The sequence below is a fragment of the Triplophysa dalaica genome, chromosome 1 (assembly GCF_015846415.1).
Source record: "Triplophysa dalaica isolate WHDGS20190420 chromosome 1, ASM1584641v1, whole genome shotgun sequence".
Classification (NCBI taxonomy): Eukaryota; Metazoa; Chordata; class Actinopteri; order Cypriniformes; family Nemacheilidae; genus Triplophysa; species Triplophysa dalaica.
Window position 1 is genome coordinate 7,615,199 of NC_079542.1, and position 16,838 is coordinate 7,632,036.

The 16,838-nt window shown below is 37.4% G+C and overlaps 1 protein-coding gene across 6 annotated transcripts in view; it reads left to right on the plus strand.

The window, feature by feature from the left end:
- Positions 1–545: 545 nt before the first annotated feature.
- The window catches only part of csnk1g1 (casein kinase 1, gamma 1), a 38,357-nt gene continuing 22,064 nt past the window's right edge, over positions 546–16,838 (plus strand). The window contains exons 1-5 of one of the 6 annotated variants that reach the window (XM_056743976.1): positions 547–956; positions 1,514–1,612; positions 3,046–3,362; positions 5,389–5,429; positions 5,873–5,942. In XM_056743976.1, the coding sequence (XP_056599954.1) occupies positions 3,182–3,362; positions 5,389–5,429; positions 5,873–5,942 (292 nt within the window). In that variant the 5' untranslated portion in view covers positions 547–956; positions 1,514–1,612; positions 3,046–3,181. Of the gene's footprint in view, positions 957–1,381; positions 1,402–1,513; positions 1,613–3,045; positions 3,363–5,388; positions 5,430–5,872; positions 5,943–16,838 lie in introns of those variants that run through there. The other 5 variants (XM_056743969.1, XM_056743988.1, XM_056743961.1 and 2 more) reach the window with 5 other exon arrangements.

The following is a 16,838-nucleotide window of genomic DNA, read 5'->3' on the forward strand; positions in this document are numbered from 1 at the left end:
TAATTGAAACTTAATAAATAACTCATTACTTGCATTATTTGCATTACTTGCATTATATACTTGCATACCCTGTCTATTTACATTTTTCCTTGTGTTTTTATTTTTCTTCTATTTAATAACGTTTTCAGGCGCAAAAAGAAAATGCAGAACTATTTAACTGAAATAAAGGGATACCACATAATTACTACAATAAATTACTACAATAAAACATATTTTTTGCATTTTCATTATTCACGAGTGTATTTCACGAGCCATTTTTTAATTACTTTTATAGTTGTTCACTAGGTGGTGCTACACGCAACGATCCAACGTGTACACCGAACGTGAAATGACATTTGTCGCTAAATAAAAAAATCAGTTCCGAGTTTCTTCGTCTGTTATCTTAAATCATTTAAACCACAGTCGTAGCTATTTATACTTTTGGTCTGGGCTTACGTTATTTTAACTGTGGTATTGAATGTAAACAGCACACATCTGTCAAGATCAAGATATAAAAGTTTTGGAGGACTTTTTTTTCACAGAGTACACTTTGGTAGCCCGACTACTGGTTTGAATGGCTCGCAGCGTTCTTTCGTTAAGTCGACTTGTTTCACATTCTCATTAATTTACCGTCCACTGAAAAGTACGTGTAATTGCATCAATTAATTTTTCCCTTCAATGCAAATTTTACTCGATTTGGCCGGCGTTTGGCGAGTGTTAATTTCAGAACCGGTATTTGCCACTTCTGGAGCGACTACAGGGACTTTTGTTTTGAAATCTCCTTGGAGTCCGAGAGCGGAAGTCATTGGCGACAGCGAAAGGTTCACGTTACTTGCAGGAACACTAAAGAAAGGAGGAAAAGCGGCTAGCGGGACACCAACACTGATTTGATTGGGAAAAGGGTGTCGTACTGTCTGCAGACGCTGGTATCTCAGAGATCGTCTCCCTGCTGAAGTTACGGGCTTATCATCGTGGAAGTGAGTGAAAGATATAAGGCTGCTAGAGCTAACGAGCTAAAGGTGTTTGTGAGGCTGTTAGCTCTTTTAGTCCATGTCGGTTAACTGACAAGTAAACCTTTCAATATTCGCTAATATTCTTGACTGGTCTATTATTGATGTGATCCGTATTCAGTGATTCAACAGCTGGTCCAATATATGCGCATCGCGACTCGCCCCATGGCTCCTATTATCGAGATTGAATAACCTTACGTTATATGTATTTGCTCGCTGTTTATATTTCATCTGTATCGATATCCAGGCAGATCGATTGCATATTGTGGGAAACAAATAGTTGAATGCATCGGCAAATAAGACAGTTGGCAGGTGATATATTGAATGTGGTGCACCTCCTTCCTGTTTAGATCTGAAAACATTCTACATCGAGGTTTCTGGCCCGCAGCGAGAAGAACGTTCATTCAATGTCGTGAGGAGGAATTATTTATTTATGTTTGTTTGTTGGTCAGCTTCGGGGTTAAGATAAGGACGTTTTTGTCTATATGCGTTTTAGATTTGAGTTATTGTTTATTTCTCATTAGGCTTTTGTCTTCACCGGGGACCATAAGAGAATCCGTTACACGCGCATACGCACCAGTGGTCTGATCTCAAGTGAGATGTCAGATGGTCGGACCATGCAGGTACATCAGATTACACGTTTTAGCTTGAATAAATTCACTTATATGCCAATGGGTGTGTAACCAATATTATATTCGATATGAAACCTGTAACGTTATTTGAACCCAGTCCAGTAATTTTTAAGACTAATCCAGCTTGATTCCTCCACATCATCAGATATGTATACGATGATAGACATGATGATTATATGTTAACTTAATACGTTTAATATGGTGGTAACAGGTGCTCTTGCTGTTGACCATTTTCGCAAATATTCTGATATCTCAAAGAGCATTGTGTCACAGAGAAAAATGCATATTTCTGTTGTATTGTCAAAAGAGCTAATGCATGAATCTTTAGTTTTTCTGAGAAAGTGCCAACCCTTTTAATATTTACTTATGTGGGGTTCAAAGCATCTCCACATAAATTTCGAAAACTTATGGCTCTGTTTTTCCCACTCCACTGTCTGTTTTGAACGTTGATAATGTAAGAACGTTGATATTATGCTTGATATTATTCTGAAGCAATCGCCCCCACAACACAGAGCATGCCGTCTTCTCAGGGCTCAAGGGAAGCATTTCCTTACTGGTGTCACAATAGGAATCCCTCCCTGATGCCCGGCTTCCTCCTGAGCTAATCTCTTTTCAAAAGGTTAATGATTTGAGATGAGCCTTCTAATGGATACACCATGTTGCATTAGTACTGTGCCGCTTATAAACACAAATAGCAGAGGGCATTGGAAATATGCGAAAGCTTATGCACACTCGTGCTTTAATTTGCAGACTCATGGACTTATTGTAGAATTTTAACCAATATTGAGTACCTTTTACCTACTTGGAAAATATTAGTATGTAGGTGACATGGAAAACAAAAGACCCCTTTGTCTTATTGGACAGTTATTTCTTTTGGGGATATTTCTACCTGGTATTTTGCTTTCAGATTTGTAAATTGACCCACATATAACCAACACAAACAAACCCACATGTTATAGACCATAACACCATGTGACCTGCCTGCATATGCACTAGATGACAAGAAGCTTCATAGTGGATTTTCTTCCTGGTGTTGTTATAAATGAGGACTGCAAGAGTTGGAGTTTTTTTCTCTTAATACTACATTAAAATGAAATAATATCTGTTTTGGTCAATATCAAGTGTGTCACTTATAAAATGGCGTCATAAAATTGATGCCAATGCTTTAATGTGTTCATTCTTCATACGCAGCTTGTTTTTGTTGTCTGGCACTGAAAAATGATCGTGATCTGCACCTGTGCAGCGAAAATTTGAATTTTGATCGGGTCACTGGCCTCGCTCATTTATGACTCTTATTTGCATGATTTAATAGGATTTTTCCTTGCAGAAAAAATGATTTCAAAGTGGTCTATTTTCTGTTATTATTTGAGAAGCATTATGTGTTTTAATGTGAAAAACATACATTGAATGTTTTCTTTCCTCAGTGTGCTGGCAGCAGTGATTGGGTCAGTGGCATCGGTGCCAACAGCCAGCGTCCCATGAGCTTTCTTTTGGCCTGAGCTGTCTTCTTTGGGCTCCGGCCTGGTTCGTCTGGATCTCTGTGCCTCTGGCGCCGCAGTCATGGATCACCCCAGAGAGAAGGAGGTCGAGAGGCCGGTGAGGAGCAGTAAAGTGGCCCAGGGGCGCAGCGGGCATTCCAGGCCCTCCAGCTCCTCCACATCCTCTGGGGTCCTAATGGTAGGACCTAACTTTAGAGTTGGCAAGAAGATCGGCTGTGGCAATTTTGGAGAGCTGAAGCTTGGTAAGAAAAGCAAAACATTTTTCGCTTGCAAATTCTCCACTGAGCTACCTCAGGTGAAGTTCATTTGAAACATTTTCAAATTATTCTGAGTAGGGCTGCAACAACGAATCGATAAAATCGATAAAAATCGATTACTAAAAAAAGTTGTCAACGAATTTCATAATCAATTCGTTGTGTCGCGCGACGCTGAGACGTTTGATATTTAAAAAAACCCTTTATTTGAGCGCTGAGCGGAGTGAACACACTCGGTCTCTCTCGCGCACTGATGCTAGCAGAGTTTGGCGCGTCATAGACAGGGCGGAGCAAAAATAAAAAAAAACGAGCGGAGGAAAGATACATGGCGGAGGCAGAGAAATCCGCGCGACCCAAGTCATCCGATGTGCGGGAGCATTTCACACTAAATAAACAGAAAAACTGTGTTAACTACAAAATATGCAAAAGCGACATGGCATGGCACGGGAGCACCACGGCAATGATCCAGCACCTGAAACGCAAACATGTTGGAGTCTTTGATGAGGAGGAAGGGAGTTCAACAGCAGGTTAAGTCATTACGGAATCGTACTTTTGTTCCGTTTTGAAGTGAGGAACGTAATGTCCCTGGTGCGGATGTTTACTCGTTATCCAGCTTGACAAGTTAGCGTTAGCTGGTTAATAACAGTAGTGAAGCAGGGGTGCTATAGTTACTTTGCATTTTGCATATCAAGACTAAAAACGAGTTTTTATTCACTCGCCTTTTTTGGACCATTCATTTATCAATCTGTTGTCATGTATAGCTACACTGCAAAACTTACTTAGTAATTTTGTCTAATTTCCAGTCCAAATATCTAAAAAATCTTAAATCAAGATTACTAGACAAGAAAATTAAGTGATGTTTAAAACTTCTGTTTGAAATTATATCTCATTAAGATTATTTTTCGTACCCCATTGGCAGATAATTTTGCTTGTTTTAAGCAAACAATCACTTAATTTGAGGTGTTTTTTCAGAAAACAAGACATCATTTCTTATGCTTTTTCATGTGTCTACATGTTTCTTGATATAAGATTTTTTTTTATATTTGGACTGACAACAGGACAAAACTACTAAATTAGAAAAGCAATTTTTGCAGTGTATATTCTGTGCTTTGTCCCATATAGGTTAATATTGAAAATATATTTGTGTGTGTTGTACTTTTTAATTTAATTTTAAAGTTCTTTCATAGCACTTGGTCATCTTAAACTGTGTTTAAATGTGGTGTATAAATGAAGCTTGCACTTACTACAATGATGGTAATAATTTAATGAATAAGCTTCAAGTGAATTTGAGAGAGAGTGTGTCAGTGTGAGAGTTTGTGAGTGTGTGCGTCTGCGAGTGTGTGCATCTGCGAGTGTGTGGGTCTGCAGTGTAGTGTAGAGAACAAGTTCTGACATTCAAACAAATCCTGTTAAAGTTTCTGATTTGTATTGTTCTTTAGTTTTTATAAATTATTTATTGTTCTGGCAGCTCAGGTGGCACTTTTATTTTACAAAAAGTCTATATATTTGGCAGATGTAAAGCATTCATGTGTATGTTTTTTGTGTTAGTCCATTTTTATTTGATTTTATTATTATTATAACAGCTCAGGGATGTTCAAGGAGCAACATGTTTGTGCACTTTCTAAAGATTTTAGTTCTGTTTTTGAATAAAGGGTTGGAAATGAATGCTTTTCTTGGTTTTTGTTTTATCCGATTCATCGATTAATCGAAAAAAATATTTACAGATTAATCAATTCTTAAAATAATCGTTAGTTGCAGCCCTATTCTGAGATAATAGCAGATAATCATCAGGTTTCATACAGTCTGGTCCATGATGTCATTAAAGTAAAAAAGCGGCCATATCATACACTTAAAAAATAGATGTATAATCTACAAATGTGCAAATATTGCAGACATATGGATCACTTATCTGCAAAAAATATTTGCAATTTCCCAATATTGTAATAATGTATATCCAAGTTCAAGCAGAGAAATTCAGCTTCAGTAGCTCAGACTTTTTCTATTTACTTTTCAGGAAAGAACCTGTACACCAATGAGTATGTTGCAATAAAGTTGGTGAGTACATTTATATTTATTAACATTTTATTGAAAATCGTCAGTAATTATAAGCAGAAATTTTGTGTATTATATCTGTATAGTTAGGTTTGTCTATAAATCAAATGCTTTTGCCTTAATCTTAAAACATAATTTTTTAATGCATATAAAATAAATGTGGGAAATGTGTTCAAAGATTTCTTTGAGCCCCTGTAAGCATGAGCGCATCTTCAAAAATGTATTGTAGACAGAAATTCTGGAGACCTGGAACAAAAAATATTAGCAGTGCTAACTTAGGTGTGTCTTTCAGAAGTTTGTAAACGACTTGTGTCAATATTGTCATTGAAATAGATCATTCAACACCATATTTGCACTGCTCATATTGAATTGCTGGATTTGTCAGTATTTGTCAGTTTGAATATACTTTAAGTTGACTTCTTTTTTCATTTTGTCCTAATGTTAAGGAACCTGTGAAATCGAGAGCCCCACAGCTACATTTGGAGTACCGGTTCTACAAAACCTTAGGCAGTACAGGTAAGAATAACATACATGTTAAGACGCTTTGCCCTGTGTTTCTCTTTTGTTTATTTTGATTATATTGATCTGTTCTTATCTGTCAGTTGTTTGTTATATAGTTTTCAGTTATGTCAGTGTTTGATCACTGTAGCGCATTGTTCTGTTATGTGTCCTCTTTTTATTCATACTTGTGCTCAAGGCATGAACTGTATTCACCGGCTCAGGGCTTTGTGTCTGGGATTTACCGTCATTTTACTTGCTTTGAAGCCCACGGTTGCTGAGCAGGTTTTTGTTTGATGTTTTGTTTGTATTGGATTGAGGATTATTTCCCAACTGAACTATCTGACATGTTGAATCATAGCCTTAGTGTTTACTGTACACATTATGGTGCCGTTTTATATTCACCTAGACTTTGTAGTAAAGCAATGAAAATCACACAGGTCCAAAATGAATGTTTTGTCTCATATGGCAAATTTGTCACTTACCATTGACTTTACAATAGTGCTGACCAGTGGTGGCGTTAACCGAAAATTCTCCTTTAATTTTGTTTCGCCCTATATTCAAAACAAACTTAAAATCTTTTACACGTTCTATAATAACATGGTGAACTCTTATGTTGTTTGTGGCGTTGTTTATGCATGTGATTCTGGAAAACATGCATCTGTCACTCAATCAGACTCCCGCGTCACATGCTGTCATACACACACACAGGCTCGCACAAACCAGTGGTGCGGTGTTTACACTTTTTTTCCTTTAGAGAACGATAGCGACTACCGTCATTTTGGATTGGAAAAATCTCTCTCTGTGTCCTTTTGTCTGCAATTATAATTTTTTGTCTGACCACAGAAACATAAATATGTGAAAGACTTCAGCTTTTTCGGGTTTTCGGTGGTTTTAAAATACAGTAAGTTCAGAGAGTAAATTCATGTACGTCGCGGTGACTTCACAGACATGCTATTTAGCACGCAACATCACCTTGCACCATAGTGACGGGTAAGAATATATTATAACAGTTTTTTTATGAGCCTGTCCAGACAATGATAAAGTCTAGCGCAACCTCTGGTGCTGAGCATAAATATTTCTGAACTGATTTTTTTTTTTGCCATGGACTGGGCTCCATATTTTGGATTCTTTTTTGTTTTGGTGGCCCAATCTGCATGGGATTCTGGAGTTTATATATATATATATATTAGGGGTGGGCGATCTAGAAAAAAAATTCAAATCACGATTTTTTCCAGATAGATCACGATTCACGATTTTATCGCGGTTCTTCTTCAAGTTGTTTTTAAGACTATTTTGCAAATTAAAGGGGCTTCAATACAGCCAAACTAAGTCCCCATATAAAAATGTACTCTTTACCATTTATATTATGAAGAATATTTTAATCAAGTTAATATTTAATGCAAGTGCAAGACCATAAATCAGCTGTTAGCAAAAAACTTTACATTTTGAATTTTGTTTTTCATCTTGTTGCGGCACTCGGAGTAAAGCTGTGGAATGGGCGTGGAGGATAAATATTTTTGGCTGGGTATTTCGTAACGTGGATCCACGACTTTGAGCAGTTTTTTAAAGCCCTCATTTTCCACAGTCTTTATGGTAATCATGTCTTTGGCCAGGTAAAATGCGACCGCGTCAGTGACATCTTTCCAGCGCTTGTTCATTCTGTCATACGGATACGGAGTTCCTTTCTCAAATGGTTCTTTCGGTAAAGTCGTTGTTTAAGCCTTTTAGTTTCTGTATGCTTGGTTGTACCTGATTTACTCGCGTGGGATCCCTTTATAATTTGACTGTCGGCATACTCTTTCAGTCCCTTTATTTTGAGGTGGTTAAAAAGGTTTCGTTGTGTTGCCTTACGACGCTCGAATCTTATCATTGCCACATTAGCAAAAATCTGTTGTTTGGGCCGTGTCAGTTGGGGAAAACCCAAACCATTTCATTATTACTGATGGAGAACTTTTTTTAGGGACCAAGTCCTCCGTGTTTCCCTCCATCTTCACTGACCGCGTCACTTAATCTTACTGAATTCATAAGCAACGTATACGAGCTTGTTTACATGGCGCAATCTATCGCAAGTATGTTGACGAATTCTATAGAACAGCACTATATAGGACGATTTAACGATTTTCCCGAAAACGTGGATCGTGCAGTCATTTTAATCGTTCGCGATCTAATATCGTCATATCGCACACCCCTAATATATATATATATATACATATAAAAGGACATTAAGCATTAGTTTAGTCTTCAGAGAAGTAGACTGCAGCTAGTTGGCTTTTCTTGTGATATGTGGAAGGCTTACTCAAATAAGATATGTTGACTAATCTTCTGGTAATCCAACCTTGCCATAGGGCAGTGTGTGTGTGTGTGTGTTTGTATTTAGATGGTGCTTCTGTTTTAACAGTTTCGTTTTCCTCTGATCCCTATGGCCTGATGTTGTGTTCAATTCATGCCCTTAATGTGGGAGAAGTATTAATATTATTTCTATTCGCATGTAAATGTAGGCTGTTGTAGCTGCAGTTCAAAGCTATTATATTGCAAGGAAAAGAGTTGTAGTCTTGTTAGTTTGGTTGCATTTTGGCAATGGTTTTACTTGTTATCATTTAGCTTCATTTAACAAGTCACAGTATTGAAGCAAGGCTAATAAAACATGTGCACAGTGTACATGGTTGAATAGCTTGTGTACACAATGCTTAAAAATTTATAGCTGAATTTATGGCTTAAGTATTGGCGAAATATTACTGTTCATTTTTATCAGAAGGGCATGCAGAATATTATGTGTGCCATAAAACATTTCACATTAACATTAACGTTTTTACATGATATTTATAAATCTGAAATAAATAATGTCAGATCATTATCAGCTTTTTAAAATAAAAATTATTCAAAAAAAGTATTATTATTTAAAATATTATTTACATTCAAATTTAAATTGCTAATGTTTTGATATCTTATTTCACTATTTAAAAACAGGTAAAACAGAATGGGTTTCAATCCAGCAATATAAATGTATTGCTTAATTTAATGTAAAATTTTGGCTAATATGGGAGACGTGTCTGAGTTTATCTTTTGGTAATTGTTAGACTAAGATAAAATAATGTCAGATTTTGTACTGCAGTTGTTTCGTGATTCAGCTGTTATATGAAAATGAATTGCTTTGTTTTGTGATGGATGTAATGGTTCAGGTCTTTGTCCTCTCATTGAGCGGCTGCAGGGTTTGATCGGTTCACGCTGCACTTTGATTCAGGAAGTAGCAGCTCTGGCGTCACAGAGCAACACTGTGTCAGCGTTACCTTGGTGACACTAGGCAAATGCTCGCCTCAGTGTCTGGATGATGACTGGGCAGGGGGCGTGTCCTATGAGACTCCGCTCACACATTCCTCAGTCATCATACCTGTACTGAGTTCAGACTTTATCAAACAGTGACAAGGATAAAGACAGTGACAGGCATGTAAAGACTGCCTTTTCTCACTGTGCTGTGAGCTTGTTGGTCATTTATGCTGTGTTTATGTAGTAGGGTGATATAGGGTTGGCAGTGAAATTAAATGGATAGTTTACCTAAAAATTTAAGTTTTGTCATGATTCAAAGTCATTCAAGACTTGAATGTTGAATGTCTGTTTATGACTGGAAGACAAAAAGAAGATATTTTGAGGTATGTCGCAGTGGTTTTGTGTCCATATAGTGGTTTACTAACATTCTTCAAAATGTCTTGTATTGTAAAAGATTTTGCTTTTAACAGATGGATAGCTCACTAGTTGGATAAATAGAGGGTATGGACGTGTCGTCACTTTACCACGTGAGCACGCCGGAGCGTGCCCTACTAGGTAGTGTGGTGCCTATAGACGATGACATCGTCCATCGCCGATGGCTGACAGCCATCACAATGTTGGGCTGGCATCGTGGTTCTCTGCATGACGTAATTTTCTTCAACAGGAGGTTCCGCGGTCGTCCACGCATCCCTTACGCGTACAGCACGACAAATATTGACAGCCGAGTCCACAGTATGACATTCTGCGCATGTGTCAAGCTTGTCCATTCGTGCTTTTCTGCTGTCAAATATGATTTGGAAGCTGCGAAACTCGTGTGCACGTGGAAAGTGAAACCAAACAGTGAATCGTAGTAATGCGCTCATGCTGTGTGCTTGTAAACTCGATAATGACGACCTGAACTGTGCACCTCCACTATGGCACCGTGAACATCATTGACGTGTGACCCGCGCAGTTAACTAATCACACAAACAGCCTACACTTGTGGGCTCAAGATCTACTCGTCTCTTCACGTGAAATAACAACTGGAAGAAAATTCAAATGTGCAGGTCGCTGAAAAGTACGCTGTCTTGAAAACTGGACGCAAAATGCGATTTGGTGGAAATCTGGACCATTGATATAATTGTTTTTAATGTTTTGACAGATGGCCATCTAGCGAACTGATATAACTCCGCCCCCCCCCATGTCATCATCCATCACGATGTTTAACTGTAAGCATAGTCCAATGCCAATTTGGTAGACATCCCCCAACCCTACAACTGGTTGGCAAAACACTCAGCAAAATGACTTCTTACAATATCAGGAAACGCAATTCCGTGCTACTTTTCAGTGTCCAGGAACACCTTATTCCTATGTTAGTCGTAGAGACGTAGTAAGGATCACTGTCGAGTCCAGATGCTAGTAATTAAATGTTTAAAGGTACAGTTTGTAGAAATCGCCACTAGAGGGCGCACAATCAAAACAAAAACAATCGTGTAGCTTGATGACGCTTTGCAGAAGCGTGGAATGATGGGATATGTTGTCTTCAACTCCACCGCTTATGGTACCGCTGATACAACAATTAGACGGGATAGAGAAATCATGTTAGCGGAAGAGGTAAAGTAATAGTTTTAAAGGTGTTGCGTTGGCTGAAATCATTTTATTTCATTATAATGAATTAGACCAGAGTAATGTAAGGTTTAAAACTAAATTGTTAGTCATAGATGTTACAGTAATTGTCCAATTCGATGGTGTGATAACACTGCGCAGTTTTAAGTGTTCAAATCAATCATCGTAAAAGTTGACGGACCTACGGTACAAACTACTTCCGCATCTGTCTATGACAGTGTCACGCGGCTGCTAGGTCAATAAAGGCGGTAGCGCGGATATGATGCCATTGACAGGCGGCTAAACAGCCCGGTCCACTGTTTAGAATGGCAATTTTCTGAGGATTTATAAGTAGCTGGAAACATTTCAAATATTGTAAGTACCCCGCTGAAAAAAATATACAACATTTAAGTCCCGGTTTCTTTGTTTCTCCTATTCTACTCAGCCATTTATTGCGTGTTTTACCACTCAGGGGAACGTGTCCTGACGCTCAAGGGGAGAGTTTCACGATGTGTTTACGTGGGAAAGTGACGTCAATGCATACCCTCTATAGGGATGCTTCAGTGTCTGCTAATGAAAAATGTAATTTAAAATAAAAATGACATCCTCACATCTTACTTGCGTGTTTATGGAAGCTTTTTGAAACAAGCTGACACAGATTCAATGCATAATTTTTCATTAAGGAAAATACATTATGCATTAGATCATAGAATATTGAATTGATCAGTTACCAGCCATACCAGTTTATTTGGCCACAATATTTACGTCAGTGAAAGAAACAACAAAGCATTTACCAAAGTTTCCCTTTGAAGTAGAACACAGCTGTCAGTTTTAAATGCTTTGTGTAAAATGTCTAGATAAGTATGTAGATCTGGGGTGTGTATGGGGCTAGTGCAGACAGGAAGAGGGTGGAGCAGCTTTTGAGCAGCAGGTAATCAATAATTCAGCACACGGCACGGCTACTAGTCAATCTACAGGAGCTGTTTCAACAAACCACTCATCAGTTATATTCGAGGAAATCTGTGTGTTTGTGAATGCCATCTGTGTGGAGATCACAGGCTTGTCCAGATCTATGTTGTAGAGTTGCAAACCTAAAACTGCCTAGGCTTGTATAGGACCAAACTATGTATTAGGGAGTATTTGAAATATTTCCTTTTGAATAAAGCATATAACTGTACACAGTAGAATATGTATACACTGTTCTCCAGTGTAAGTTAAGGTCTTAATTTTCTTTTTGTTCTAATTTTAAAAAGCAGGTGTTTTGCCATTTATTTAACATAAACGTTTTGTATTCCCCTGTTATTCGTTTCTTATTCATATTTTGCACAATGTGTGCTATTATTACTTGTTTTGTTAATATAGGCAACTTATCTTCCGTTAAGGTTTTTTATATTCGTTTTGCATGGTGTGTTCAGTGGTTATACGTTATGTAATGTCTGTGTTTAATATATGTAAATGTCATTGTACTTTTTTGCAGTTTTGTGTGTTTTTATTAAGAAAGATGTGAACCCATCATTAATTCAAGCTATTGCCACTCCCCAATTGCTGGTAATTCAAAACTAGGAGTAAAATGTGTCATATGCACGCATCTCAACCACCCCATAGCAAACCCCCCCACCCCTGGTGTCACCGGTACTACCGGCATTTTTCCATGTCTGTTAATCGCTGGGAAAATTTCATCACCGTCACATCCCTATTGCCAATAATTTAAATTATACATAAATGTTTATTCATATTTATATTGTATATTTTTCCTAAATGTATGCATGTGTGTCTATGTTTATATAAATACAAAACTAATATGAACAGTACAAAGACATATTTTCTGGATGAGAATAATCATGATTAATCGTTGGACAGCCTTTTTTAGAGTGTATAAAACAAGAAACTTGATTAAGGATTTTATTTTACAAAATGACTTAAGATGAAAAAAAGGTGTTATTCTAATATGCCAAAAAAAGTCACAAAGAAAACATCAATTGGATACAGTTATTAAAGGAGTATAATTCACTTTTATAAGGTGTTTGAACACTAATATATGTCCGTAGTGTGTTAAAAAACGGCCTATGATAGTAAAAATCCAAGCATCGCTATTGCTGTATCCTCTCTATAGCGTTTGTATGATTGTACAATGTCTGTGCCAAAGAGCCTAAAAGTCTTCATAGACTTCCACTATCTGATTCACTGAGAACATCCTGTTTAAATTATTATTGTTTTTTTATATTTTGTGGAACCAATCTGATACGCAACTGGAACCGCTCCATCTTACGTCTTGAAGCTCGAAATGCTGCTTGACCATTCACAACAGACTGTTAAGTCTTGGTCAGCTTGACCAATCGGTGTGTGTCGTAAGGAGGGACTTTACAGAAACCGGACAAATCCGGTTGTTTTGTGAAGACAGACTTGTTTTTTCTAGTGCTGGGCCACGATAAAAAATTGTAATCGCATTACTTTTCTGTGATTAAGTGTGATAAATCGTATTGTTAAGTGTAAAATTCAATAATGAATCAAAAAGTAGTGTATATCTTTCTGTAGCTCAGTGTTAAGAGCATTGCGTTATCAACACAAGGTTGTGGGTTCGATCCCAGAGGATTGCACATACTTAAAAAGAAATGAATAGGATAATGCATTGCAAGTCGCTTTGGATAAAAGCGTCTGCCAAATGCGTAAATGTATTGTACTTTTATTTTAAAAGTTATGCTATATGAACAAAAGTGCAATAAGGTTTGGTTTGCAAACATTTGAAACAAATAATGTGTTTTTTATAGGGATGCACCGATCCGATACTCTGGATCGGAATTGGGGCCGATACGGGTCTTTTTTGCTGGATCGGGTATCGGACTGACGGGTTCTCTTCAGTCCGATCCGTTGCAATACCTGTGGATGTTACTCTAATGCTTCAAAAAGTACTAACTATCAGGAAATTACCATAAAAGTTTTCATGCACTGTATTCGATGTCATGCATTTCGATAGCTTTATGCGAGGAATAAACCAATATAGCATAATTAAAAAACTCTGACCTCCACTGGTGCGGTCATCTGTCAATCTCAATCCAGCATGCGTGTGTCCAGGAACAGTCAGGACGTTAATCGTTCCAATGTTTTCAATATTCTTAATAATCACTAGATGATAGACTGTGGCTTTGTTTAAAATGCATTTTGCCGGATTCAAGCACTGGAATCGGTCTATGCACTTGTGTCAGTCATACACCATAACTTTTTTGTTTTTACACTTTACTTTATGATGGATGCAAAGTACTATGATTTAAACACATAACATATCTCTTCTCTTTGTGTTATAACTGTTTTGAACTTGGGAAGCTACGTTTAAATAACGTAGAAGCGAATGTATTGAGCGCATCATTTTGTGTCCAGGATGTGCATGAGCGAGTTTGGAGAATTTCATACTGTGATAGTTTTGTGTAATAAACAGAGATTAATTTTTTTAACATTTTGTAAGTATCTGTGCTTTGAGACCACATTTTTGTTTTGTATGTTTTTTTTTAAGTTTAATACAGCACTTAATTACATTTAAGAAGTAATACTTTTCTACTTTTAAAAGTAAAAGTACTTCAGTAAAGGAAAGTGGTAGATTTTAATGTACTCATGGATTTAAAGTAAAAAAAAAAACATTTATTTATGGACTGTAGTGGAGTAAGTATGATGTGCTTCATACTGTAGGGAAGTATCTTTTGTCCAAAGTAATCTGATAAAGTACAGATATTTTAAAATGTACTTGAAAGTAAATGTGCTTAAGAACTATCCACCTCTGGCAATAAAAGTTAAAATATGCAACTCTACTTTGATTAAGAAAAACAGTGCTAGTATCGGATCAGATTAGAATCGGTATCTGCCAATACACAAAATTCAGGTATCGGAATCGGATCGGCAAGGAAAAAGTAGTATCAGTGCATCCCTAGTTATTTACAACAGTATTTCCTTTACATAGTAGCAATAACAATTTTAACTCGAAATATTTATTGCAAATCTCAAGTTAAACATTAATATAATCAAATTAAATATAAAACCAAAGCTATATGCCACTGCCAGGGCATCAACGGTCTGTCTAGCTTGATATAATGATTGATTTTATTGCTTATACATTAACTCCCTTTCAACACAAAGTGTAAAGAGGACATATTTAACAACTAAATGATTGTATGCTACTTTTTTCTTTTCCTTAATTCATAAAAGAACACAATTCCTTTAATATGGGTGCCCGTCCTTGGTTGTTTGATGAACAGTATAAACTGAGATCTTTATAATGTGCTGCCCTTTGAGAGCGGTCTATACAGATTTACGGATCTAATGCACTGTGACACGTTTGTTTTGTTTCCCAGCTTTTAACGTTCATAAAACGGACTACTTTTAAATGGTCCCTCGCTAATAGGGGAATTTTGTGGGTTTTTTTTGTCCTTTTCAGAGTAAGACGTGAAGAGAACTCTGTTCAGTTGTTTGCGCTCTGACTCTCTAGGCGCGCATGTTTAAACATGTTTTCAATTCACTGCCTCACACTGAATACAATACACGCAAAACAATTCATTATCGTTGCTGTTTTGTACCCTAGCCGGGGAAGTTTTGGTATTCTATCATCAATAGCATTAAAGATGCTTGGAGATGGTGGTCTAGTGGGTTAAACCACTGAACTGGTAAATCAAAGGTTGCTGGTTCGATCCCAGCAGGCACCACCAGTGTGTCCTTGAGCAAGACACTTTACTCCATGTTGCTCCAGGGGGATTGTCCCTGTAATAAGTGCACTATTAGTCGCTTTGGATAAAAGCGTCTGCCAAATGACTAAATGTAAATGTTAATAAGCTTTTTACACCCACGCATATTACGTCTTTGTGGGCCGAGAGCACTGATAGATAACCGCATGGCTGAAGGAGGGGAGAAGAAATAGTGTGGTTTGTTCCATCAACTCAGCCGTCTGGAAGAGATTTATGAGGAACTGTCCATTGAAGAGTTTGTTACCTTTCTCCATTCAGGTCTGGTGTTCCTGGTTCATTGTGCGCGCTTCAGCAGTCTTAGGCACACCCAAATGCTCTCATTGGATGAGACATGTGGTGACGCCATTCTCCGGCCAGTACCGATCAACATCCTACCCCTTCTGTAACCCATGGTTTGCACGAGCACACAATACATCATCACATTATCCCTGCATATCTGTTTGTAGTTTTTAATTAACGCACATACGCACCGATTGCCAATGAAACACAAAAATATATAATAACTGCTCTGGGTGTACGTGTGTTCACGACTTGCTGTGTGTGTTACATGGGTCACCATATCTGACAAATATGTCACTTTCGCTTCTCATTTGCATGAGGAGCCAGCACGTTTAACATTATAAATAAGTGACAATGCATGAATCACTGTTCAATACCCCCTTTAAGCACAACATTGATACGAAAATTTAAAAACATTTTTAATAATATGTATGAATGGTGATGACATCAGTTAATTTTTGTCCACTATTGTAATTCTTAATTTTATAACCTCATATTTGTATGACATTTATACATTTATCTTAAAAAGTCTTTGTTAACAAACCTTTTTGCAAGAATTGGTTACTTCGGATTTGTTTAACTGTACCTGTCCTTTTAAAAAGAAATTAAATCATTTGTCAAGAAACTGCTGATCTTTTTTCTTGTTAGCAGCAAATTAATCATTAATGGAATCACAAATAGGAATCTGAATCAATCATTCTGTTGTCTAAAATACTAGTATGTAGTTCTACATGTTCTTTATCTGTAGACAATATAATGTCACACTGCTGTGTTTGATGTCCTACAGCAGGATTTGTGCCTCAGTGATGAGTCAGCAATTCAGGAAAGGTGGCACTCTGACCACAAGCGTTTCCAGGATGTTCACTTAGCACTGTTATCGCATGACGTCTGAAAAGCAGTCCGCTGATTAAACTGCCTGGAAGAAACCGGTGTAATTCTACACCCATGCCTCTGTCAGCTTAAAGAGGCAGAGCGTTGTGTTCGAGTAATTCCGCATCAGCAATCCCCACATAACTCATGAACCCTGACTCCTGATGGGACATAGTCTGCTGACCTT